Raw genomic sequence first — 27,366 nt, 5'->3', positions numbered from 1 at the left:
AGAAATAATCAACAGAGTGAAAAGGCATTTCTGGAATGGGAAAAAAATCTTTCTAAACCAACCATCTGATAAGGGGTAATATCCAAAATACGTAAGAATCTAGTACAACTCAATAGCAAAACAAACAAACAAACAAAAACACAAAAAACAAAAAACAAAAGAAAAACGGGCAAAGGACTTGAAAAGACATTTCTTCAAAGAAGACATACAAATTGCCATCATGTATATTAAAAGTTGCTCAGCATCACTCATCATCAGGGAAATGCAGATCAAACCCACAATGAGATAGCACCTCATACCTGTTAGAATAGCTATCATCAAAAAAAACAAGATTATAAGGCTTGAAGAAAAATTTCAAATGTAGAAAAATTCGAACCTTATACACCGTTGGTGGGAATGTAAATTGGTGCAGCCACTATGAAAAACATACAAAGCTTTCTTTAAAAAAATTAAAAATAGAACTATCATATGATCCAGCAATTCCATATCTGGGTATATATCCAAAAGGGCTGCAATCAGGATGTTGAAGAGATACCTGTACATCCATGTTCACTGAAACATTATTCACAACAGGCCAAGACATACAAACAACCCAAGTGTGTATCAACAAGATGAATCGATAAGAAAGTGTGCTGTACACATACAGTGGAATATTATTCATTCTTAAAAAAGGAGATCAACATGGATGTACCTAGAGGACATTATGTTAAGTAAAATAAGTCTCACAGAAGGAGAAATACTGCATGATTCCACTTACATGGGGGACCTAAAATAGTCATACTCGTAGAAGCAGAGAATATTGTCAGGAGCTGGGTGGAGGTGGAAATGGGGAATTGTTTTTCATTGAATATAAATTACTGTTATGCAGGATAAATAATTTCTGTAGATCTTCTCTACAACATAGTACCTATGTTAACAATACAGTACTGTGTACTTTAAACTACATTAAGAAGATAAATCTCATGGTAAGTATTCCTAACTAAATAAATAAATAAAACCAGAAGAAAAATTTTGGACATGGTGGATATGTTTAGTGCCTTTGTTGTGGCAATGATATCACAGGTGTATGCATATGTCCAAACACATTAACATGTATATATTTAACGTATGCAATTTTTATATATCAATTATACCTCAAAAAAACTTTAAAAATAAGGTATGCATATCCTCTTGATATGTCATGAAACCAATCACAATATATTTACCCTGTTTTAACTTATGTTTAAAACATACGCTAAGTATCTGTATACATTCATGCACAAAAATAAACAGAGTGGAGTGAAAATTATATTCCCATTTTCTTCTACCTTCCATTATTTTGGTCAGAAAGTCAGCTATCAATCTTATTATTGTTTTTTTTCAAGGAAATGTCTGTTTCGGCTCTAGCTGATGTGTTTTTCTCTTTGTTTTTGATTTTCAGTAGTTTTAGTTTAATGTTTCTTTATCCTTCTTGAAGTTGACTAATCTTTTGAAACTATGAAGTGCTGTCTTTCATCAGCTTTGGAAAATTCCCAGCTATTATTTTTGAATAACCTCCTGCCATTCTTCTCCCTCCTCCTCTTCTGGGATTGCCATTATATTACAATAAACCTTTTGCATGTGATCCACATTCTCATATGCTACTGCTTTTATTTTCATTTTTTTCTCCCTGTGCTACAATTCGGATACCTTTTATTGAGCTGTCAGTCAACTCACTGATTTTGACTTCTGATATATATATTCTGATCAGACATTACATTTTTCAATTCTGGACTGTCCAATTAATTACCTGGTGAAATTCTCTATTCTTTCATCAATTTTGTAATTATCTAGTGAAATTCTCCATCCTTTCATCAATTCTATCTCTTCCTCCATTTTCCTGAGCAGTCCTTATATTCTAACTTCAATATCTGAAACATCTTCGTGTTGATTATCATTGCCTGCTTGCATTCCTGCTAATTGGTCATATGTTCTTGCTTACTCACTGTTTTAGGTTTTTTTTTCTTTCACCAGAAGTGTTTGTAAAAGGACCTGATAGACTTCAAACAATGTTATCTTCCACTGGAGTGAGCTCCCCAATTTTGTGTTTGGCCAAGTGAGTGAAGATGTGATCACCTCAGTCTAAGTAGAGATTGAAGTGGATTGATACTGTTTTCCAGTTTTAGTAAGTCTCAGTCTACATCTGGTGCATCTCTGCTCCTAGGCCCTCTTGGGTTCTGAGTATGAGGCTGGTGGGTCTCAGTCTTCTCAGCCCTAAAAGATTCCCAAAGATCCACTTCATTCCTGTAGAGCTTCATAACCTACATTTACATCTTCCAGCCCTAGATGGCTTTTAAAATGCCTTGAGGGTAATATAAGCCTATGAATAAATTCAAACTCTTCCCTCTAGTGGGTTTTTATTTAATAAATGCTACAAGACTGCAAGAAATTTGGTGTAACACCCCAACATTTCATGCAGATCTGACCCAGTGCATGTCCTGAGTTAACACTCTCTCAAGTGTCTAGTCTGTCACTCCAGCCCCATGGAATCATTAAAAGCTTTATTGTTTTATTTTGTTTTTTATCTCATAGGAGAGGCTCTCTGGATATGCTAAGTACAATTTTCAACCTCGTCCAGAATCAACAAGCTCTTTGAGAGAAAAATCATGGTTGGAGAGTCCAATCACACCTTGGATAAGTTCTTGCCATTTTATAATTTTAGCCAATATAATCCTCCATCCCTTCCACAGCTCTCTGTTGCCAAAGGAGTGATGGCCACCTAGCATGTCCCACCTGGAAGTGCTCAAATTTCCAATAAATCTTTAAAGGAAAAAAGAGAGAGAAATAGGAGGCCTCCACTCAAAACCTTTTTTTATTGTACTTTTTTCTATCATAACCATCTGTGTAAGAATAGATACTGACTTGTCTTTTATAAGAAAAATAAGTTTATTTAACCAAAACAAATAATAGTCCAAGAATGTACATGTGAAGAAAAAGATATGAAGATGAAAAGTCAATGACTAAAATTGTGTTCACTGGTCTAGAGAACATTCTGTGAGGGCTAAGAATGGTAACTTGACATTGTGATGTTAGACAATATAGATGAACTCTTCTCTTTTTGTTCTTCTTTGTCACCTTTTACCAAGGTTATCTGGTATAACCAGCCCTTCCCACTTCCTCAGATTCTAGTGAAATACATTAGTAATAATATTTGATGCTGATTTAATGACAGGGAATCATGATCAAAGAAGTCATTGCAAATAAAATCGGACAACAGTCTGTGTCAAGGGATGATTTCTTAGATAACTATTCTAATATTTTTTCAGTGAGAACATTACAGTTTACAGCATACACTTCCTGTCCATAGACCTACTGCAAGGTAAAAAGATGCTAAAAGAACTAGAGATTCAATGATGGGAACTATTAGTTCATGTAATGTATAATTACGTACATTTTTTTCTTTAGCCACTGATTGCTACACGTTTATACAATCCAATGGAAAACATGAGCAAAACTTTTTATCCCATTTTTCCTCAAGGCATTTAATCTTTTGATAGATTTATAGAGGAGACATGTGAATTACACATTAAATATAACACTGATTACAGAAGAACAAATTATTTCCATAAAACAAATGAACTCTATATTAATAAAATTCTGCTGTGGAATCATTTATGGTAGGATCTGTTAAATTGTCTTAATTATTTAATGTTATCAGAATCATAAATTTTACCTTGGATTGATAAAACTTGAGCGTAGCATCTTGGAACTGTGCTGGAAGATATTTTCTTCCAAACAGATTTGCCAATACTAACACTAGCTTTTCCATAACATCTTGAGAAAAATGTTTTGAGCCTATACAAAATAAAATATCTTGTCATAAACATAAAAAGTGCATTAATCCCATTTTTAATGTTTAAATTGAATAATATAAATTGAATGTTATATTGTATGTTATTTCATGGAGACTAGAAATTTGTAACAAGTAGAGCGACTAGGGAATGACTACCTCTGCTGGCAGTTTTACACCTGTGCCTTCTTCTTCCTTCTTGCTGCTCCCCCTCTAGTTCAGACTCTTATAACTCTAACCAAAGACCCTTGTCCCCTCACCTGGGACCTTCCTCTTTAGTCTATGATTGGTTTTCTTAAGCATTTAATGATCATGATCTCACCTCCTCAAAAGCCTCTGATTGCATCTCAATGCCTCATAAACAAAATCCAATCTCCTCAGCCAAGCACGTAAGGGTTTCCAAAACTAACCCACAAATAACCCCCCCCAGCCCCCTCCCCTCCCCTCCCTGCCACTCATGTTAATATACTGTCAACCCCTAACACAACATGGTAAAGCAACTGTACTCCAATAATATATATATTATATATATAATATATAATAATAATAATATATATTATATTATACATTATATTATATATTATATTATATATTATATATATTTTATATATATAATATGTCCCATCAACCTGACTCACTCCCATCCTCCACAGCACGTGACTGTTACATGGTCGTGTTAAAAAGGGCCACTTTTGGGGAGGGGGAAGGGTAAGCTGTGAGGAAGTGGGAGGGTGGCATGGACCTATATACACTACCAAACACAGGGTGGGTAGCTAGTGGGAAGCAGCTGCATAGGACAGGGAGATCAGCTAGGTGGTTTGTGACCACCTAGAGGGGTGGGATAGGGAGGGTGGGAGGGAGGGAGACGCAAGAGGGAGGGGATATGGGGATATATTTATATGTATAGCTGATTCACTTTGTTATACAGCAGAAACTAATACATCATTGTAAAGCAATTATACTCCAATAACGATGTTTAAAAAAAAAAAAGAAATTTCACTTTCGTAGTGTGTGTATGTCTATGCCACTCTCTCACTTTACACTACCAAACGTAAAATAGATAGCTAGTGGGAAGCAGCCGCATAGCACAGGGAGATCAGATCAGTTCGGTGGTTTCTGACCACCTAGAGGGATGGGATAGGGAGGGTGGGAGGGAGGGAGACACAGGAGGGAAGAGATATGGGAACATATGTATACGTATAGCTGATTCACTTTGTTATGGGGCGGAAGCTAACACACCATTGTAAAGTAATTATACTCCAATAAAGATGTTAAAAAAAAAAGGGGCCACTTTTAATAACTTTCTCATATTTGAATCTTGGCTCAAGACTTAAAATATTTACTTTTTGTGACCACGGCAATTTGTTTAACTTCTCTGTTTCCTCATGTACGAAATAGCAACGTCCATATTATCTGCCTCATAAAGCTTCTGTCTCCATGTTTATAACCGCACACACCTCCCTACGCACACACACACAGCAATAAACACAACTGCACTTCTTGTTGCCTGAAATTATTTCTCCTCTTACGGAGCTTTTGGGAGACAAAACTTCCTGAGTATCCTTGTTTCACAGAACAATGCACATTCAGAGCCTAGTGACACTGTGTAAAATAGAGTGTTCCTGCCAGTTAACGATGGAAGATAAAGCAAAGTTATGCTATGAAAGGCAAGGAAATCACCAGGCGTCAGGAACTACAACGAACTTAAGCACAAAGACAGAAACATTTCTTTTAGGGACATGGTTTAAAGATCTATGGTTTAGTTATAAAAATCAAAGGCTTTTACAAAAACTGCATTAAATGAAACATTAGATGGGCTTTACAAATGGAATTCACAAAAAATGTACACAATTTGACAAAAGCAAATCTGGGGGAAAACAAGCTTCTAGATCATGCAACTAATATGCTATCAGCTATTTAAATACACTATAGAATTATATTTAAAGAAAATATGATTGGAGGAAAATATTCACAAATATCAACAGTGAACATTATTTTAACATGATGGTTTCCTATACCCTTTTTCTATGATGAGCATATATTACATTTAATTAGAAAAATATTTATCAAAAAATCATATATTAATATTTCTGAATCCTGGAATCAAGGAATCTCTCAAGTTAATAAGTTGTTATTTTTAAATAGTTGCCACAAAATATGGCTGTCTCCTATGTAATCTATATTAGTAGGTATATAAAACTTTATTTTATCTAAATTGGTATCTCCAAATTATCTAAATATTAACTTGTATTTTCTTTGTAGAAAAAAAAAATTTCCTGAAGCGTTAGCTTCACTATAGCATCTTTGCTGTTTTTAGACCATACGTATGAAACGTCAAGCTTACCTTTGCTGGTCGGCTGACAGAGATTATGGAAAAGGCCTCTTACAAGAAAACCGACGAAAACAAGATTAGAAGGCTCGTGATAATGCAAATGTGACACAAGTCCAGCAAAGCCTGTAGGATTACCTTCTTGATCTAAATAGCCCTAAAGAACAGACATAATTGATCAGTTTGACTCAACTCAACCACATACCGTAAGTAATAGACAACTTATTAAATGCCAGTTTAAAACAGTACTTAATGCTGAGAACCAAAACACTGCTGCCATATCAGTAAGCGAAAGATGTTGCAGCCATCAAGCCATCACATTACAGCAGCCTGGACAGTGAGCCCTGAGGGAACTCAGGATGGAGACAGGATGCTCCACCATCAAGCCCTCAGCCACTGTAGCCCCCGCAATGAGGAAACTCAGGATGAGAAAGCACAGGACACTGGCCCCAGAGAGCTGAGGTGCAGATCAAAGGAATGATTTCAGTGAGCCCAGACTCTTGCATCTTCCCATACACAGAAAAGCACTAAATTCCTTAACTTGAGATGTCTGCCCCTCAAGTGTTATTTGAGATGCTATGTCTTGGGCTTGAAGTCCTAAGAATGTCCACCGAATAAAACATAATTCTCGACTTTCAGGTTGTGCTTTTTTTTTTTTTCAGTCCACAATACCAACATAAGAGAGATTAATACTCATTACCTGGCCCACTTTGATAATTAAATCAACTGTAAGTAGTAGGAACCCCTGGCTATAACCTTGGAGAGACTGGAATTAGTTCAAGATGATGAGAGACAGAGATGGTACCGATCCTATCTCACAAAAAGGCAAACACGGTCCTACCTCCTTGACCAGGAATTGCAGGGAGAACAGAAAGTACAGTTTCAGCATCTCCAGCACCCGGGGCTGCTTGAAGGAGAGCAGTGAGTGCTTGAGCACGGACAGCACCTGAGGAGAGGAGCATGTTAATTCACACTGTGCTCCTGCGGAGAAATACACTCCTGGAGGACAAGAGAGGTGCCTTGGAATTTAACATTTTTTCCTGAATATTACGATGTTTGGACATCTTAAAAACCTTGCTGGCTGGGGAGAGACTGCCACTCCCAGGGCTACTTCCTAAAGATAACAACAACTTGACAAAGCTTGCTTTTCATCTACAAACCAACCAATCCCAACTTTACACCCCACCTGCTGCCTTACCTGAATCTCACACACCAAGCCAATATTCCCCTGTCCTAAAGCACCCCAGGTGCCAAGCAAATAGAGACCACCGCAGCTCCCAAAGCCTACCCGAATGATTCCAACTAGCCAGTCCCAAACTATTTACTCTTGAGATGCCTTGCCTTTCCCATGGACCCTCTCCCTCCACTCGTGTCTCCTGCCTCCCGACCATCCTGGGGTCTCATGGAGCCCTGCATGGTGCACCCTGCCTGCATTTCTAGGACCTCTGAGTTTCTACTTTGTTTCCCTGAGCCTCTCGTCTGTCTCCTCTTGTGGCCACATCCGACTGGCCAGCTCATAAAAGAATATAAAACAATCAAATATATATTACTAATATCCATTTTACCCCACAGATACCAGACCCACCTAAGATTCAGTGGGATTTCACATGACTTGTTTTACCATATTCTTACACGGCACACCCTTCCCCTAACAAAACGGAACATATAAAACAATCATTGGAAATGAAACATGTTGCCAAATAATCTGGCAATATATGTGAATCCAGTTTAAGAGCTTTTAATCTTGGGTTGTTCTGGAAGAAAATACGATATTATTGATACATTATCCCATGTCCTGCAGTATCATTGCAAAAACGATGGAATTAGGTTGATTAAGGTCAAAGTAATAAAAATATCGAGATAGTAAAACAGCATCGAGGTAACAGTTCAGATATCTTTCAACTGCCCACTACAACGTTTATGAGGTTCAAGTAAAAGGAGAATTTCCCAATATCACCGAAATTAAACGCAGCTGCCTTTAGGCCTGAGCGTTCATAGTACCTGGGAAGAATCTCTAGTCAATGTAAGGCCAGTGGACTAGGAGGAAGGAAGGAAGGAAGGAAGGAAGGAAGGGAGAGGGGGCAGGGAGGGAAGGAGGGAGAAGGAAGGAAGGGATGGGGTGTACCATCCATCACCTCTACTTTGGGGTGATACATTTTCAGGGAGCCAAAAATGCCCTTTCCTGCTACTTCTCCTCTCTCTCGCTCTACATGTAGAGCAACAGCCAGGAAACAGCACAGTAGGAAGAGGGCGAGTGACTTCTGGTGGTTCACTGTAACCCTGGAGATGCAGACCACGTCACTAAAGTCTTAGGACGACAGTAAGAGTTCTGACTGCAGTGCCTACTGCGGTTCGTGGTGACGCACGGCCTCCACAGGACCAATCTGTGGACTAATCTGTCAGTGACATTGGCAGAAGAGGAACTTGCAGTCCAGAAAGCTACATAATTTGAAAATATGCTAAATGCTGAGGTTTGGGCCAAAAGCTATTCATCTAGCTGCACATTTAAAAGGGCATTTAAACAGCACTGAGGTGAGCAGAGAGTGAAACCAAAAGAAAAATCATGCACCCTCTTTCTTGGCAAACCACCAGATTCGAAGGGATGTACTTTCCTTCAAAAGTGAGAAAATAGAAAAAAACCACAAGAGATCAGTTCTTTTAAGAAAATAGACCAACTTCCTAAAATTATTCAGTCATGCTACAACTATTTATTGGGTGTCTGTACCAAGGATTAAGAGGAAACAAACACCTTTGGCCTAGGGTGCTTACATTCCAGTGGGAAATATAGAGAAAATAAACAAAAACATGGTAGAGATGGTAGATATAGACAGAGACAGAGATTTGCAGCTGTGTAAGGCGTGGTGTGTGCTATGTATAAATGAGCAGGCACAGCAGACGGGGGTCCACCGACAGCGCAGGAGGAGTGGTGGCAGCAGGCTAGCAGCAGAGCAAGAAACTGAACAAGATGGAAGAGTGAGACTGTGCGCACCTCTGGGGGAAGGTTCCGGAAGCAGCAGAAACAGCAAAGCCGTGCCCCTCGGACTGTTACGTGCCTACTGTCGGTGGAGCAGGTAGTGGGCTCGTGTAGGAGACCAGGACGTGGTGAGTCCGACAAGGGAGCCTGGGACCAGGCTCTGTAGAAACTTACAGACCATCACAAGAACACTGGCTTCTCCTCAAAAGTAATCTGACCTATGAAAACGGGTTTCTTTAGAAAAACGTATTTTGGAAAAATTCTTTGGCATCCTCAATGGAGGCCAAAAGATATGACCTCTTATGAAACAAGGCACAACTGCATAAGGTAAATGGACAATATAAATTGACACTTAAAAAATAATACATTATTATGATATGAAAGGGTGACATAGGAAGTAGTGCACAATCTCAGGGAAACAAGCCCAGCAGCAGAATGAACATCCACATGGTATCCCTAAGGAGCAGATCTGAAACTTTAGAGAGTGCGTCAGAGACGCAGGAGATCAACTCAAGTGTTCTCTCATAATGAAGAAAAACAACAGTGGAGAACAGGAAAACGACTTTTGATTTAAACAGTTATAACTTTTTCTGGAAACTGAATAAATCAAAACGGAAGCAAATATCAAAGATCTAACTTTTTTTTTTTTTTTTTAATTTATCTGGGGGGGGGGGGGGGATGAACTGGGAGATTGGGATTGTGCGGAGCACAGGCTCCGGACGCGCAGGCCCAGCGGCCATGGCTCACGGGCCCAGCCGCTCCGCGGCACGTGGGATCCTCCCGGACCGGGGCGCGAACCCGGTTCCCCCGCATCGGCAGGCGGACGCGCAACCACTGCGCCACCAGGGAAGCCCCCAAAGATCTAACTTAAGAAATCTTTTCTTAGTTCCAGAATGACCTGAGCCCTGCACAATGCAAAGGTTCTTAACACTACTGAATTGTACACTTAAAACCAGTTAAGGTGGCAAATTTAATGTTGCATGTATTTTATCACGATAAAAACTTCTGAGCATGAAGACTGAAAGTTTTCATCATGTGATAACTAAAACATCAATAAAACATAAAAGGAAAGACACACAAAATAGAAAATTCTGTGTTAAAGAATGTAAATATACAGACTTTTAAGATACTCATGTAATTACATAGGCAGAAAGAAATAAACTATAAGAAAACAGGGGAAGAAAAAGAAAAAAGAAAACAGGAATTAGCACAGTTCCTCTAGAGGAGATTTCAAGAGTCTGTTACTCTATGACAGAAAATGCCAGAGGGCAGTGAAGTGATTCTAGTTTGATGTGATAAGTAAAAAGAATATTCCAAGAAATTTATGCCCACACTTGAGTCTTTTATGTGTGAAGGTTACAGAGAGAGCTCCTTACCCAGGCCCAAGCAAAGAAGACCAACGACCCTGAAAACCTTTTTGAAAAAAATTATAAAGTTTGCAAGAAGACGTGTGCTTCTCTCCTGTACAGAGGTAAAAAATAAGGACTCGCACATGGGGAAGCTTTGCTCTAAAATGATAGGCACCTGCTCTGTAGACACATCAACAACATAACAAGAGGCTGCTCGTCACAAACGTCCTGGAAGAATCCTCACCTTGGCAAACAGGATCCAATTTAGAGGGTAGGCTAATCAATACACAAACACAGGGAGGAGTGGGTCCCTTTCACAGCGCACCTTCGTAAGGATGAAACCAAATATTTAATTATGAATTTTAAATTTCTCATTGTGGGATTAGACTCAAAATATTTATCTGAGCGGAAAATTTCACGGTAAGTTTATAACCATAGTCTTAAGTCCAACTAAATATAAATATATCTCTGCAAGGAGCCAAATACACACCTGTACTTAGAAATATGACTGAAAAAAATAGCAAAATGAGAATGTGATTGTTTCTGGAGAGCGAAACGAGGTGTAGGTGCTTTTTTTCTTTCTTCAACTTTCTGCATTATCCAAATATCCTTTGATGAACTTGGGTTGCTTTTTTACGAAAAATAAACTCTTGTATTACAAAATCACAAACACAAATCTTTCTGTAACCCAGATCTTTTTAAGCCCATAGCTAGCACCCTTCACTCCTATGGGGCACTGTTTACCATACATGAAAATGGTAATCTGGGGCAAATCCAAGTGCCCATTGGCCATAAATTCTATGATTGACAGAGACGACAAAACTAATTATTACTCTCCCCACCCGCCCCCAGTCCTCTACCAGCCAAGACACTACCAAGCATTAAAGACTGGTGACTCCAAGAAGCTATCACTACAGATGTAAGAGAGCCCGGCCAGTAACGGAGACTCAGCCCCGGAAACCGTCCCCACAGTACCTTTGCCCTAGCGTCCTCGGGGTCATCTCCCTTGGAAGCCAGGCACATGAGTCTCAGGATCAGGGATATGCTGAGAGGGAACTGCCCTCTCAGTTCAGGGACGTTGGATTTGATGAGCTTTTCGATTTTAGGGAGTGGAATATCAAAGAAATACACATCTCCCCCCAGGTCTTGACCTCGTCGTCCGGCCCGTCCAGACATCTGAAAACAGAATAGAATCACGAAGTGAATCTTTCCTGAACAGTTTCTCCATCACAGTATAAGAACTGAGCCTTTTATACTGCATTAGAGCAAGTAAACTGTGCAGATGCCCAAACATTACGGAATTGAGACTAAAATCCAACTGGGTACCGGGCAGGAAATTCACCGTGGCCGAGACAGAGCTGAAAATGAGACATGCGTCATCCTGATGTACTTATTTCATTCCCAAAACTGTGCTAGATAGTCGTATAATGATATACAGAAGACAGAACAGCAAGAAGAAAAACAGACGAGACACTGGTTTCAAGTTCACTTACAGCTGAACTTACCAGCCCTCCTCTCTTCCTTCCCACCCCCCTCCTTTGTCCCTTTTCTCTCTCTCCCCTACACACACGTGTGCTGAGTGACAAATCACCATAAAAACGGTGCACAAACTGAGGAGACGCAAGAGTGAGAGAAAATTCAGAAACGCTACTCGTACAAAGAAAGTTAAGAACAAGCCCTTTACAGAAGTTATATTAGTTCCCCTTTGGTAAGTGCTCAGAATGTGCTACGTCCTCTACACCTTTTTTATAAAGACCCTACAACCACCACCCTATGAGGTGAGTGCAATCACTGCCCGCATTTTCCAGTAGAGTAACTGGGGCTTTTGGGAAATCAGAAACTCACTGTGGGCAAACACCAGGAAGCGAAAGACGCAGGACCCCAACCTTGGCATATCTACTCCCAAGTTCGCCATCCATAACGCCGGCCCCAGACCCCTAAATGAGATCTTCCCAAAGATGATATGGGGGGAGGGTTCATGCCCAGAACGGCAGCAGAGGAGGAAACACTAAGGGTGCTGTATTGGGTAGGAACAAGGCCCGTCAGGGAACAGGAAGGAAGTGTTCCGTGAGGAAGTGGGGTGGGGGGGGCGCACTTGGATAAAACCTGTAATGTTGGCTGAGAGATGTAGCAAAAATATTCACCAAGTGATCCTGAGCAGGAAAACCATCTGCGTTCAGGACACAGTGGAGTCAGGAGACCTGAAAATTAGGAAAACTGCTGAATTACTACAAGCTAAAAATGTATGATGAAAGACGGCGGAAGTGGAGATTGTAAGGCCAAAATCAAAACCACTGGAGGAGAGTAACAAAGTCGGCTTGGTAGTACAGTGCACAGCAGGGGCAAAGACAAGAGAAGCATGAAAGAGAACCCCAGGGCGTAAACTCAGGAGCACAGGGACTGGACGAGGAGAGAGTCCTCAAGCACCTGGCCCGGGTGTCTTCCCTACAGATCACTTCATTGAATTCTTGCCAACGCCATGGGACCGTCCTTATCATCCCTATTCTGGAGATAGCAAAGAAGGACCAGGCAGGTTAGATACCTCACCCAAGGTCACGTAACACCAAGCCCGTGACCTGCCCGCTCTACCACAGCTAAACGTGACTGTCAGGTTTGCAGGAAAGTCCCCGTGAAGGGCGGCAGCACGTTTGCAAACCAAAGGCTCGCCTTTCTTACTCTTTTATTGCCCTATTTTAGCAATGCAATAGGGAGTTTCTGCATATATCCCAATACCTGTCTGTAGTTTAAAGCATCCAGATAGACTGAGTTTTGAGCAAAAACCACAGATTTACAAGGCATGTTGATTCCTAAAGCAAGTGTCCCTGTAGCGGTCACCACCTAGAAGGAGAATAAAACAGTTACTTCATAAAATAGCATTTCAGTGGAACGCCATGGAGTGACTGAAAGCCTTGAACTACAGGCTCTAGCACGTTGGCGTTCTTGCTACGTCATATTTCACTGCTCAGGGCCTTGGCCCTCCCCCTCTGCTCTGCCCAGAATATTCTTCTCCCACGTATCCATTTGTCTGGTTTGTTCAGTCCTCCGCTCAAAGGTCAAATAGAAATTTCTGGACCACCACATCCAGAATGATGGCCCCGTCCTCATTATCCCTACTCATGGCACGAACGACCACCTCCAGTGTATCACCTGTGTGTTTACCGTCCTGCCTCAGACTCCAAGCCCCTTTCACTATCGTGTACCCCACCCCCCAAAAAGAGTACCAGGCACATGACAGGTGCTCAGGAAATACTCTGTAATAAATGACTAGAAAGGGAACTTCCCACAACAGGGAATAATACTGTTATAGACCCACTTATGGGCAGTGGCCAGCCTCACCCACTATAACTTATCTGTGAAGATTATTTCTATGGAAATAAATTATCTAAGTAATAGAGCAAATTAAGTTTCACCTTTTCCCCTGAATTGCCGTAATAACTGACCAGAAAAGGAGTAGGGCAAATTTTACAGTTTCTTAAATAATCTATTTTTACTCATTTTTTTCATATAATGCTGGGTATTTCTAATTGTTATTTCTATTTATATTGATTATCATCAAGTCATAGTTGAGGTTAATGGTGAAGCATATGGAATAATTTTCTTTAATTATTCTGAACCTGATATCGATACTGTCAAAATGAAACACACCATTTATTAACTGTTTTTATAAAGTTCTTCAATAAGAACATGAATGGGAGAAGAAAGAACATTAAATTTAGACTATAAGTAGAATAGATACCTTTTGAAAAATGTGTTCTCAATAACAAAGCTATCTCTATTTCCATAGTACTTTTCCTAGAGGGATCTAGTTATCCACTTACTAAGCTACCGGTAATTGAGCAACTACTATTTAACAGATACTATTTTAGACCCAGGATATGCTGATCAAAATAGTTGTGCCTTCTTACCTCAATTCATAATCAGGTAAAAAATTTTGTTTCTGGTTATTGACTTTTAAAATAAATAAATAACTTGTTATTAGTTAAGAAGAAAGCTAAACAAAGTTGTTAATGATACATTTTGGGGTTTTTTTTCCAGATTACAGAATTACCCTTAAATTAGCATGTCAGATTTTCTTCAAGATTTATTTATTAAGATTAAAAGATACTCCCTAGAGTAACAGAATCAATCTCTCCCCTCCCTACCACACACAAATATAATGTATATAATTCAAAAATTAATGTGGCAAATTAGAAAAAGTCTGGGTCTATTTTAAAATATTACTCAAGGTCTAAATTAACTAGGAAATCACATAAACCCTCTTTGTGAATGTATCCAGAGTATCCCCTCACATCTTTATGGGACACACCAAATACAACATAACAAGGGCTGGGTGTCAAGTGATTCAGGGAACCTTCCTCCCGTCCGCCACCAGGGACAGGACAGAGTATGAGAATGGCACCGCTAAAGTCTGCCAAGCCGTGCAGCGGGCCCCGGGGAAGCAGTACATCCTTGTTCTTATTTCACCTATTACACCGGGAAAAGATCTGATCGAAATGCTACCCTGAAAATGTCCTCCACACCCATGAAGAGACGTCTACAGCCAAAATCACATGAACAGCTGACAAAATGCCGTCGACATTATAAATGAAAAGTGGGCGTTTATTCCTAGATCGCCACAGATATATTTCAAACATAGTTGGAAATAGTGGAACAGTACTTGTTTAGGGGATACTTGAATCTCACGAAAAAAGAGATAAACTGAATGAGAGATTTCAAACCCCCTCCCCTCAACTAAATGAGATGGAAAATGCAGTAGTATAATGGGACATTAAAAAAAAAAAAGACATAAGTAGATGGGAAAAAATGGTTATTTTCCACTTGTTATGGGTGCTCAGCTTCATACAGACAGAGTTTCAAGTTTTAAAATGAAGAACTTTACTTACCCTAATAAATCCCTTCCTGAAAAGAATCTCAACTAACTGCTTTTCTTTGGCGCTCAAAGAGCTGTGATGATATCCGATGCCCCTTGCTGCCAAAGCCTTCAGTTTGGCGCCTTTCCTTGAGAATTTCACTCGGTCATACACTCTCTGCAAAGTCTGAAAGAAGCAAGAGTTTTAGGGATTTTGATCATCTCTTATCTAACTTTAATTTAAATCAGAATTTAAAATGGTGAAATGAAAATAACAGGCACACTATATAATAATTTAGCTAAATGAGGCCAATTATTTGAAATTAACTCTACATATAAAAAACGTTTTATGGGAATAAGAGTACCTATCAGAAATGTTCTAAAGTCTTGGAGCAGAATGTCTCGTGCTGTCTCACCCCATTTCAGGGGTGAGAAGTACTGACCGAGCAGTAGACAATCCCCAGAGGAGGTGTGAGTGTGACCGCTCCAGCCTGAGGGGGGTCAGATCAGCCTAGGAGTTCTCCCTGGGGAGAGCGATTTCTCCAAACAGAGCGGGTTCCTTACCTTATATGGTCTGGGAAGGCTTCCTTCTCACTGTAAATTGGTCACAGATAGCCTTAAAAATATCCCTGCCCTAAGGAGGAAATCCACTTGCATGCAGGGTTTTATGTGCTAAAATAAACACTGCTTATGAAAGAGAGAAGAAAAGAAAAAACCAAAAGAATCCAAAAGCAAATACCCTCCATGTACAGTCAACTATACAATGGGATATCAAGGACCCATGAAAATGATGATGGTTGTCGAAAAGGAGGAAACCATGAACTTTACAAAAGAATGTACACAATAGAATGCACATATACACACACAGGCATATGCCTGTATGCACCTATGCGTGTATGTATGTGTGTGCGCATGTATGAGTGTATGCGTGTGCATGTGTGTGCGTGCGTGTGTGTGCGGTCACAAAGATATGAAAGGTATATCCAGAAGGGCAGTGATTACTTCCAACTATTGGCATGGCTTTTATGGTTACTAATTTGTATTTTCAAATTCGTCTACCAGATGCATGCATTATTTGCACTATAAAACATTCTGAAGAAGAAACGGCATACCGCATTTAGATATTTCAGTGTCTTTTTGGTGGCATGTTTTGACTATGACATAGAAATCCTGAGCTTTAGAGAAATTGTGTATATATTATTTCAAGTGTATTGGACCACAGGTACCGAAATATTCGGTTGAGGTGTGTGAGACCAGAGCGTAGAATTCAGGCTGTGAAAAACAGTATTGCAGGAAGAAATAACGGAAGGGCAGCCACCCCCAGGGGTTAACTATTAACAAGCAAGAAATCATCTACAAACCTAATCCCGTCTTCTTCAAACATGCTCTGCAGAGCCCTCAGGGTTAGGTACAGACAGAAGGCCACGCACGAGGATTTCTATTCTGGAGGCGACGGCACTGAGGTATCACACCCAGCAGCGTGAAATGATTTCCAGGAGCATTGCTCCATCCTAAGGGCTCACCTCAGCATCTATGGCCTTCTGATCAGCATATGTGCAGTCCTGAGGGATCTCCAAGTTCTTCTCAAGAACCCTGAGGAGACTATCATGTTCAGCTTCATGGATTAGGCTTTGATCCATTTTTCTGGGATTTTTCTGGCTTCTTTTATCTCTGTTTATAAAAACAAATTTTAAGTAACCAACGGCCACATTTGGTCACCATAGGAAGCCCGGGACATCCTTGATCCCCTCATCACCCAGACGTTCACTGCTACATACACCCGGACCACCCTGAACCAACCTTCTCCCTCGGAAGCCTCTGGAACTTGTGGTCCCTCATCAGAAAAGTCCCCTAGTGTGTCTGAATATTCCCCTCCCTTCCTCCTACTCTAAGCATCCTTCTTGCCAGATCCAGTTCTCCCAATATGAGCCCCCTGTCCCTTGCTAAAGTGATGAGCATTTTCTCTTTCACAGGCTTGGAGGAAGGTAGGTGCCCCTGGCTCCACATGGCCGAGTGCAGGCCAGCTCCTTCTCTCCCTCCTTCTCTCCTCCTGCTCCAGCAGCTCTGAGTTTCGCTGCCAAGGGCTCCTGGTGACACCATCGCGGGCAGAATTGCCCTCTGCTGCCAAGAGCTCCCAAGAAATGCCTGGAAGGTTACAACACCCCCTGGGACTGGGGATGTGGCCCCCAGCCAGTACCTGACTGGTAAGAGGTACACGAAACAGCCCCCTCGGCCCACGCCGGCACGATCCTGCAGTGCACCCAGGCCTCCCGGTTGGCCGGGCTCAGCAGTGTTCCAGCAACACCACACCCTTACGCCTCTTCCGCACTTTCCCTCTGTTGCTTCCTCGCTTTCTTGCAGGTCCCGCCCAAGCACAGCCCTTCAACAGATCACTTCCATGAGGTCCCATCTCAGATCTCTGCGAGGAGTCTGGCCTAAGACACTGTCCCACAAACACTGGCTTGGACTCAGTCACCAAAGCACATTATCCATCACTCCTCACGGGAACCGTCTTCCGCAGACACCCACATCTCTGGTCCTTTCCTGGTTTGTCTCCGGTGAAGGAGAAAAGCTGCTGCCATATCAGTAAACAAAGGATGCTGCAGCCATCAAGCCACTACAGTCAGCCCGACGGTGAGCCCTGAGGGGACTCAGGATGGAGACCCATGGGCTGCCCACCGCCAAGTCCGCAGCCTCTGCAGCCCCCCTCCATGCTGCACCTCGAGGGGACTCAGGATGGGGAAGCACAGGACACAGGCCCCAGAGAGCTGAGGTGCAGATCAAAGGAATGATTCCTGTGGGCCCAGACTCTTGCATCTTCCCATACACAGAAAAGCGCTAAACTCCTTAACTTGAGATGTCTGGTTTTCTTTAATGAACAGTCACCTTTTGATGTTCCGACTACCTTGTCTTTGCTGCAAAAACTCCTGTACATCCTGGCTCCCCGCTTACCTCTTGGGAGCAGCCCCTCGGAGCTGTCTGAGAGGCTGTGTCCCGGGCTTAAGTCTTTAGAACGTCCAGCAAATAAAACCTAATTCTCAACTTTCAGGTTGTGCTTTTTTTTTTTTTTTTTTTAGTCGACACTCACCTTTGCACGTAAGACAGCTCCTAATAGGAGAATATGTGCTAACCAGTGTCCCGTCTAACTCCATTTCAGGGGTGAGAAATACAGACCAAGCAGCAGACGCACCACCAACTCCCTTCCTGTGACATTCCCTTCACCTCCAGGGGCAATGCCGGAACCAGCACAGGCAGAGGGCTAACGGAGGCCCCCATACTGTTGTCTAAGGATTTCTAAGTTTTAAATTGAGGTAACAAACTTTCAGATAAAATACATCCTCCTCCTACCCTGACAAATAGACCCCCGTAACCACCTGGAATCTGAAGGGTGAGAGTGAGCTCCGGAGGAACGTCTCCTGAGCTGCACCAACTCCTAATTTTAAGGGAATGGCTGCAGATGGGGAGGCCGACGTGGGGTTCTCTGAAGCACAGGGCCCAGGGCAAGGGGCCCAACAACCTTAGTGTAATCATGGTGAACGAGGTAGGAAAATGCTGGCTGAAAGAAAATGCACAACCTAAAAGTTGAGAATTATGTTCTACTCGGTGGACATTCTTAGGACTTCAAGCCCAGGAGACAGCATCTCAGATAACTCTGAGACTGCTCCGAGGAGGTGATGGGGGGAGCTAGGCAGGATGCACAGGAGTTTTTGCAACAAAGACCAGGTGGTCAGAACATCAAAGGATTATTGCTAATTAAAGAAAACCAGACACCTCCAGTTAAGGAGTTTAGCGCTTTTCTGTGTATGGGAAGATGCAATGAGCTCCGGAGGAACGTCTCCTGAGCTGCACCAACTCCTAATTTTAAGGGAATGGCTGCAGATGGGGAGGCCGACGTGGGGTTCTCTGAAGCACAGGGCCCAGGGCAAGGGGCCCAACAACCTTAGTGTAATCATGGTGAACGAGGTAGGAAAATGCTGGCTGAAAGAAAATGCACAACCTAAAAGTTGAGAATTATGTTCTACTCGGTGGACATTCTTAGGACTTCAAGCCCAGGAGACAGCATCTCAGATAACTCTGAGACTGCTCCGAGGAGGTGATGGGGGGAGCTAGGCAGGATGCACAGGAGTTTTTGCAACAAAGACCAGGTGGTCAGAACATCAAAGGATTATTGCTAATTAAAGAAAACCAGACACCTCCAGTTAAGGAGTTTAGCGCTTTTCTGTGTATGGGAAGATGCAAGAGTCTGGGCCCACAGGAATCATTCCTTTGATCTGCACCTCAGCTCTCTGGGGCCAGCGTCCTGTGCTTCCCCATCCCGAGTCCCCTCAGGGTGCACTGCCGGGGAAAGTGGTGGCTCGATGGCTGCAACATCCTTTGTTTACCGATATGACAGCAGCACTCTTAGTTCACGAAAACATTCGTCTTATTTTTAAAGCTTGACTTTTTGGTCACTAATGCAACTTGACATCGTGACTGCCAGCGTCCTGAAGAAGAGCTGTCTAAGGACTAGTGATTGAAAAGGCTGACACCCACCATCACTTCCAGGGAAACAGCATAAAAGGCAGAAGGAAGAGACACAGAAGCGTCAGCAGGAAATTCTGACCTGCTCCAGAATGCGAAAAATCTGAGCCCGAGAAGCTCTAAAAGCTGTTTCAACTTTCAGGGAAGTAACACTACCAATCATTGCAAAATATTTAAGGACCAGCTGTGACCTGCCAAGCAACGTGTTAAGACTGCGTAAGCAGCTCTTTACAGGAAACCGCCCTCAGCAGGAAGCCCCTTTCCCTGGCACTTTAGCAGAGCTGTATCGTGACTACCTCTTCACCAGGCACCCCATGCTCTACTCATCTCCGGCCCAAGCACACCTTTCAGGTCTTCTCATCACACAATACTTTGCCTAAAGTTGTCCGTTCTTTCTGTAGATCAAAGATGTAGAAATGAAGAATCGGTAATTAACAGGTGGCCAGATCTCTTCCCTAGCGTCCCCTCCAGTGATCTCCAGAATGAACTGGGTGACCAAACTGCGTGAACAAGAGAACACCTAGAGGAAGATGACGAGGCGTTCACGAGCCTGCACGCAGTGGGGGGCGGCGATGACCCGGACCCCCCATCTCAGGGATTAACCGAGGTTACTGCCCTCCTTCCCTTTAAAACTTCCATGGCCTAGAAGAATCTTTGGAAGCGGTTTTGGGGGCATGCTGAGTCCACCATCTCCCCAGACTGCTGGCATCCTGGTTAAAGGAACCTTTCCTTTCTGCCGACAGCTCTGAGTATGTAATTGATTTTTGTAAGCAGCAAGCTGCGGGGACCCGAGTCATTCGATAACAACTGGATATATTAATAAGAAGAGGAAAACGCACGGTTCCTGCTGTGAGAGAGCTAACAATTTAGGAAAAAGACAGCAACACATCGTAATCGACCTACCCAATACTGCAGCGTAGCAAGAGCCCGGGAGATGGGGTACTAAATCTAAGTGGGGCATGAGGGCAAGCTTCAGAGAGGGACAGAGAACTCATGAGAAGCTCTGGGGGCGAGCGGGACCTCAAGGCAGAAGGGCCACGTCACGGGAAAGTGCAGGAGGACGTGTCACGCAGGGAGAAGAGTCAACATTGAGTACTGTTGGATGACAGTAGTAGGACGTGATCTGAAAAAGTGAGGGCAAAGCTCCAAACATGGTGGTCCACCAACAGTGGCCCAGGAGAAAGAAGAGTGAGTGTGGGTAAGTTAACCAATGAGAACGTCAGCAAGAGCGGTGCCAGCTACACTGCAGGGTGGTGAGCCTCGAAGCTCCCACGTCCAAGAAGAAGACCGCTGTGATCGCCCGAGGAAGATGCGGGCCCGTCTAGACCAGGCTGCCCCTGAGGATGGGAGGGCGGGAGGAAGGCAAGATGCATCTCAGACCCAGAGTCATCAGAATTAGACACCGAGAACAAGGCAGGAGCCGGAGCACACACGGTTCTCCGAAGCACAGAACTGGCCTGCAAGTAAGGGACAGCTAGGATGTCTGTGTAGCCCAGTGTACATTCCCGCTGGGACGTGTGATGTAGTTCAGCCTTCCAACCACCAGTGTGTTGAGTAACATACTCACACTGTCTTCTGTGCCTCGAGGGATTTTCTAACTTTTCGCAGTTTGTTCTCCAGGTCATAGGCCTCCTTATCAGCCTTGGGGGGCCTTCTGTTCTGTTGCTTTATCTCTAGGAACGTTTTCACACTTTCAGCGCTTCTCTCTACGGCCCCTAATTTAAATCTGGAAACAGAGGAAAAGAACGCTTGCCTTGAAAGTAATGGGATAAATACAATTCAGTCATACAGCCATCCACTGATGTCATCCTGACACACAGCTGTTGAGTTTTTAATCTCCACTTTTATGAGCTTCATTCTGAACAAGCACACGAGGTGCTCTGGGTCAGCAGAGCCTCACAGGAAACAAGAAGTCCCCTCCTGGGGCAATGGCAAGCAGAGCCCCGAGAGAGTTCTCCCGGAAGAGGGGTCAGGCACCCCACAGGCAAGGAGCAGATAACAATGGATTTTTTCTATTTACAGAAGAGAGATGTTCCTCCTTCCCCTCTTAAGAGGTGAGAAAAAAATTTTTTACTCTTTTTTATTTATTTTTATTGTTATTGTAGTTGTTCTTGTGTTTAATTCCACTGGTCTTTAGGTCTGTCTTGTAACAGAATCAAAGACCCTTAGTATTAGATAAACATATGTAAGTCCAGATATTTTTCTTCTTCCAAAGTACAGCTGATTTACAATATCACGTTAGTTTCAGTTGTACAACACAGTAATTCAGTATTTTTGAAAATTCTATTCCACTTAGGTTAATACAAGATCAGGGCTATCATTCCCTGTGCTATACAGTAGGTCCTTGCTGCCTATCTAATATATAGTAGTTTGCATCTGTTAATCCCAAACCCCTAATTTGTCCCTCCCCACTTTTCCTCTTTCCTTTGATAACCGTAAGTTTGTTTTCTATGTCTGTGTGACCGTTTCTGTTTTACTTATACATTCATTTGTATTATTTTTTAGATTCCACATATAAGTGATAGCGTACAGTATTTGTCTTTCTCTGTCTGACTTATTTCACTAGAGAATATTATGGTGAGTGAAATAAGTCAGATTTCTTGACGGCCAACTCTTTTGTGAATTTCAGTGCCTCCCTTGCTTTTCCCTGTGTTTTTTTGTTTTCAGTTTTATTGAGACATAATTGACATATAACACTGTATACGTTTAAGTTACATAAAACATGACAAGTTGATAAAGGTATACATAGCAAAATGATGACCATAATAAGGTTAGTTCACAAAACCACCACCCTCACAAAGTTACCTTTTTTTTCCTTTTGTGGTGAGAACATTTAAAATCTACTCTTAGCCACTTTCAAGTATGCAATACAGTATTGTTACCTGTAGTCACCATGATGGAATTAGATCCTCAGGACTTATTCATTACATAACTGGAAGTCTGTACCTTTGACCAGCATCTCTCCCTTTCTCTCACCCCCAAGTCCCTGGCAACCACTAATCTACTCTCTGTTTCTATGAGTAAGGCTTTTTCAGATTCCACATACAAGTGAGATCACACAGTAAAATTTTGCTCTTTTAGGCAGGATGGAGAGAATTGGGGGTTTTCATCCTAACTTCTTGGATTGTGACTATTTCCTTCTAGAGACCAGGTAAACCCAGGGGTTACTGGCCTCTACAATCCAGAAATGTCTCCAGAGTCTGGGCTTGATACCTTTTGAAATGGAAATACCTAGGGACATATGGTCCAGACTTCCTGGCACCTTGGGACTTAAACTAGCATATTGTAAGGCTACTTTAATTTTATGTGGGGTAATTGTGTGCATAAACATTCGATCTCTTTTGTAAAAAACCTAGGTATTGACTGAAAATTAACAAGACCTAATTAAAAATACACTAGTTTATAGTAAAAGGAAAAGAAGAAATGGAGAAGGAAAACCAAATAAAGAAGGTGATATGTAATAGCACAAGTAAAATTATTTTTGTAAGAACTGAACTAGAAAGGTATAGTTTTAAATATGCACTCTAATAACGAAAGGGCACCAAAAATAGTATTGAACACTACTTTACAACAGTCAAGTTTGTGTAACTTCCCTCTACTTAAAAGAATGCATCTAATACGAATTACAACCAAAAACAAATTAAATGACTTACAAAAAAAACAGTGCAGGTAACTTCTCCATTTGCCTTAGCTTTTCAACGAGACGTGGAAACATAACTGCCATGTTTTCTGAGCTAACAGCCGAAGGAGGACGAAGATTCCTCAGGACCATTCTGGCCTGTGGCAGTGAAAAGAAAATTATTGTAAGTTCTGTATAATGAAGGCATGAATTCCTGCTTCTGGCTAAGACATTTTCATAGTTATCTAACCTGTATTTCTGTGGTTCTTTAACAGACTATGTAACAAAAACAAAAATAATGAAAGTATAAGATAAAACACTGCAAAAGAACCATCAAAGAAATATATAAATCAATATTTATATATCATATACGAGAGAACAAAAAGATAAACGGTAATACCCACGCGCGAGCACACGTGCAATTTAACATGCAATTTTTTAAGGCAACACAAATCAGTCAGGAAGAGGATTATTTGGTAAATGATGCTGGTTCCGCTACATGGCAGGAGGTGGGGTAAATCAGTTTCTCTCTACATCATGTAACATATATATACATGATATAAGTTTCTCTCTATATCATGTATCACTTACAAATACATTTTAAAGGTTTTTCTTGACAAAATAAGTGGAATAAAATATAATTATATAGGAGCAGGAGGAGATAATCTAAGTCAAAATATAATGGGAAAAACTCTGAGAAAACGCTAATATATGTCACACCCCAAAAATCAGAAACCTTAATACGTGACCGCAGAGCACACTCCAAAATAAAAAGACCAGCAACTTACTTAAAACAAATATGCATAACTCATACGACCCTGGACTGAGGTTGTAATACAAAAATAGCTCCTACAAATTAAAATAAAAATCATAAAAGAAAAAAAAACTTTCCAGATGAAAAAGAGATAAAGGGATGAAAAGCTCTTCTCAGCTGCTGTCACTGTGATTCCAATCCCGAGCATCATGACCAGGACCGTGGAAACGGCCCCTCTGTCCTCATCCGTCAGAACGTGGCGCCCACGTCGGGGGAGGGACAGAGGACAAGACAAGGACATAGGTCCTTTCTCTCTCTCTAGTCTATCTCAGAATCACTGGACTTCACGCTCAACTGAAAATCCTACAATGGAAGTTGAAGATTAAAAAAAGCCAAAAAATAGTAATGACTGCACAGCACAACTCAAGGGAACAAGAACACAGAGATGCTTCACCCAAAACACGTGTGATAATTACCTCCTTGACGTGACCGCTCTTCACCCAGCCTGTCAGTTCTGCCTTTAAGCTCTCTTCATACTTTCTAGCATCCATCTTTTGAATGACTATTTTATTCTTAAAATGAACGAATTCCTCCGGACACAACTCCTTGAAAAGGAATACCACAAAATTCAATAAAATCGTGCAAGAAAATCCAAAAGTGTTTCTCAGCAATATGTCTCATTAACAGAATTACAAGCGTCTTGAGAGTAGAGGTTGAACTTCTATCTCCCCATCATTTCTGGTGTGTAAACCTAATAGGATGGTGAACTCTTAAGGCAGAGTGTGCAGCAAAACCGAACAAGAGATGAACGCAGATGGACAGAGAGAAGGGAGGGGCGTGAGAGGAGAGAAAGGCAGGAACAGAAATCCAGGACCCAGCACATAGGAGGGGAGATGAAAGGACTGTCCTATCACAGAAAGTGAAAGAGGAAGCATGCTCAGGAGTTCAGGGGCATTTCGCCCGGTTACAGGAAAACACAGACCATCAGGAGGAAGGCTGTCAAGAGAAGGGGCAACCTTATTTTGGAAAGAGTCCACTAGTAACTTTCAAAGATCAGATGCAAGGGATTAGAAAGAGTGAGAGCTTGTCTTTGTGAACAGCAGTTACCATCCACTTCAATCCATTCAAAATAATTGCAGAATTACTATTTACCTGAGCCCTGGGCCAACTTTCCCAGAATTCAAACATGGCATCATAAAGCTGGATCATTTCTCGCGGTGAAAGGGTAAGATCAGAAGGGAATCCAAACTTTTCAATCTATGTTTAAAATAAAATTGAAAAATTTAATATTCCTTCTGTTCCATCTGACGTTCCATATCCTCTGCCTCGGCGTCACTCATTATCGCGAACCCAAAGACACTGAAAACAGCACTGATCTAACATGCTCAAGAATGGCTCAGCGCAAACGAAATACTAACCGAGAGTGTCCCTGATTTACTAAGAGAGAAAAAAACCCAAAAGCCCACCAAAAGGTTTTCGTATTTCCTAAGACCTTTCAGCTGAGCCAATTCTCTCATGAGGGCTGGGAGGCTCAAAGATCGGTGGACTCACTTTAGACAAGAACACACAGCCTCTACCCTGTAGCTGGAAATGGAACTGATTTAATTACAAATATGATTCCTGGCTTTGGGGCGCCAAGCCAGGCTAAAAGGGCAAATCTGATTTTCTCAAGTCCTATGACAACTTGAAGGTCACCTTCACGACACCCAAGGAAACTTCTCCCCAGGTTACTGACTTGGTTCTGCTAAGCCTTCTGGATATCCACGTCATTATTTTTCCACAAATATTTTAAAACGTAAATTAAAAATTCCTGTTCGCCCAAAGCCTGTGACTGCAGTAAATGCTACAGGATTCAACCACTGTTGCTACGAATCCACTGCCTGTGAAACTATGATCCCTGAGACGCTGGCAGGTTTTCTTCAAAAGAAAAGTTGGGGACGGGGGGGCGGTTTATTCTAGGAATAGGCTTCCTCAAGGGTTCTCACTGGAAACGTTAAATCTCCAAGAAGGGGCTGCAGTATCCAGATTTCTCCAAAATTATTTGACAATAGGGAACTTGTTTTAGTAAACAGCTACTAAGTTATGAAATTCAGGTTTGGAATTTCTGGGCTAAAAAAAGCCACCCCAAACAATACAGCTGAAAAAAATTGTTTGGTAGGATGGAAAGTGCCATCAAGTTTGAAGCAGAAGATCTAGTTCTAGTTTTACCTCTAAATGCTAGTTCCTCATCTACTACATAGGATCAAAATATCCGTCCTGCCACCTTACAGACTGCGCTAAAAGCAAACAAGATAAATACATCAGTACGGGTTTTCGTAAACTTTTTAAACTAGTAGATAAATAAGTCTTCAAGAGCTAACGCCCAGTATGGTGATTACAGAAAACGAAGCTGTGTTATGAACACCAAACAGGCTAAGAGACTAGATCTTAATTGTCCCACCACAAAAAAGGGATGAGGGGCTTCCCTGGTGGCTCAGTGGTTAAGAATCCGCCTGCCAATGCAGGGGCCATGGGTTCTATCCCTGGTCCGAGAAGATGACACACACAGCAGAGCAACTAAGCCCGTGCGCCACGACTACTGAGCCGGTGCTCTAGAGCCCACGAGCCACAACTACTGAGCCCATGCACCACAATTACTGAGCCCGCACGCCTAGAGCCTGTGCTCTGCAACAAGAGAAGCCACCGCAATGAGAAGCCTGCACACCACAACGAACAGTAGCCCACGCTTGCTGTAACTAGAGAAAGCCTGCGCGCAGCAACGAAGACTCAACGCGGCCAAAAATAAATAAATAAATTTTTAAAAATAATAAAAAGTAAAAAAATGTTAAAAAAAAAAAAAAAGAAGGGATGAGGACTCAGACTTGACACAGGTGGCAGACACACTGCAAAATAAATGTATCAAATCAACATGCTGCACCCCTTAAACTTACACAAGGTTTTACGTCAAACATATTTCAATCAAAATAATCAACCAGGCTTTGAATGAGGCTTGTAAAAATCTATAGGATGCAGGTGACTTCCCGGAATCACTGTTTAGCATCTCAGTCTGAGCACTGAACTCACTGAACAGAAAAAACGACATTTTGCCAAGGAGTACGTGACTATGTTATTTTGGAAAGTTAGCATTTTCTTCTCTTATTATTACTACTTAAAAGTGGCAACT

At 41.8% G+C, this 27,366-nt stretch overlaps 1 protein-coding gene across 2 annotated transcripts in view; it reads right to left on the bottom strand.

Annotated features, from left to right (window-relative positions):
• Positions 1-27,366, bottom strand: part of DDX60 (DExD/H-box helicase 60) — a 91,404-nt gene that overhangs the window by 9,105 nt on the left and 54,933 nt on the right. For both annotated transcript variants that reach the window (XM_028494282.1, XM_028494281.1), the window contains exons 23-33: positions 25,356-25,460; positions 24,680-24,808; positions 23,484-23,608; positions 21,398-21,556; positions 16,833-16,980; positions 15,344-15,496; positions 13,194-13,298; positions 11,436-11,636; positions 6,979-7,083; positions 6,153-6,294; positions 3,692-3,813 (exon numbers count right to left, since the gene is read on the bottom strand). In XM_028494282.1, coding sequence (XP_028350083.1) covers positions 3,692-3,813; positions 6,153-6,294; positions 6,979-7,083; positions 11,436-11,636; positions 13,194-13,298; positions 15,344-15,496; positions 16,833-16,980; positions 21,398-21,556; positions 23,484-23,608; positions 24,680-24,808; positions 25,356-25,460 — 1,494 coding nt within the window. The remainder of the gene's footprint in view (positions 1-3,691; positions 3,814-6,152; positions 6,295-6,978; positions 7,084-11,435; positions 11,637-13,193; positions 13,299-15,343; positions 15,497-16,832; positions 16,981-21,397; positions 21,557-23,483; positions 23,609-24,679; positions 24,809-25,355; positions 25,461-27,366) is intronic.

The sequence above is a fragment of the Physeter macrocephalus genome, chromosome 9 (genome assembly GCF_002837175.3).
Source record: "Physeter macrocephalus isolate SW-GA chromosome 9, ASM283717v5, whole genome shotgun sequence".
NCBI classification, from domain to species: Eukaryota; Metazoa; Chordata; class Mammalia; order Artiodactyla; family Physeteridae; genus Physeter; species Physeter macrocephalus.
The sequence above is the reverse complement of the archived record's forward strand: the minus strand, read 5'-3'. Positions and strand labels throughout refer to the sequence as shown.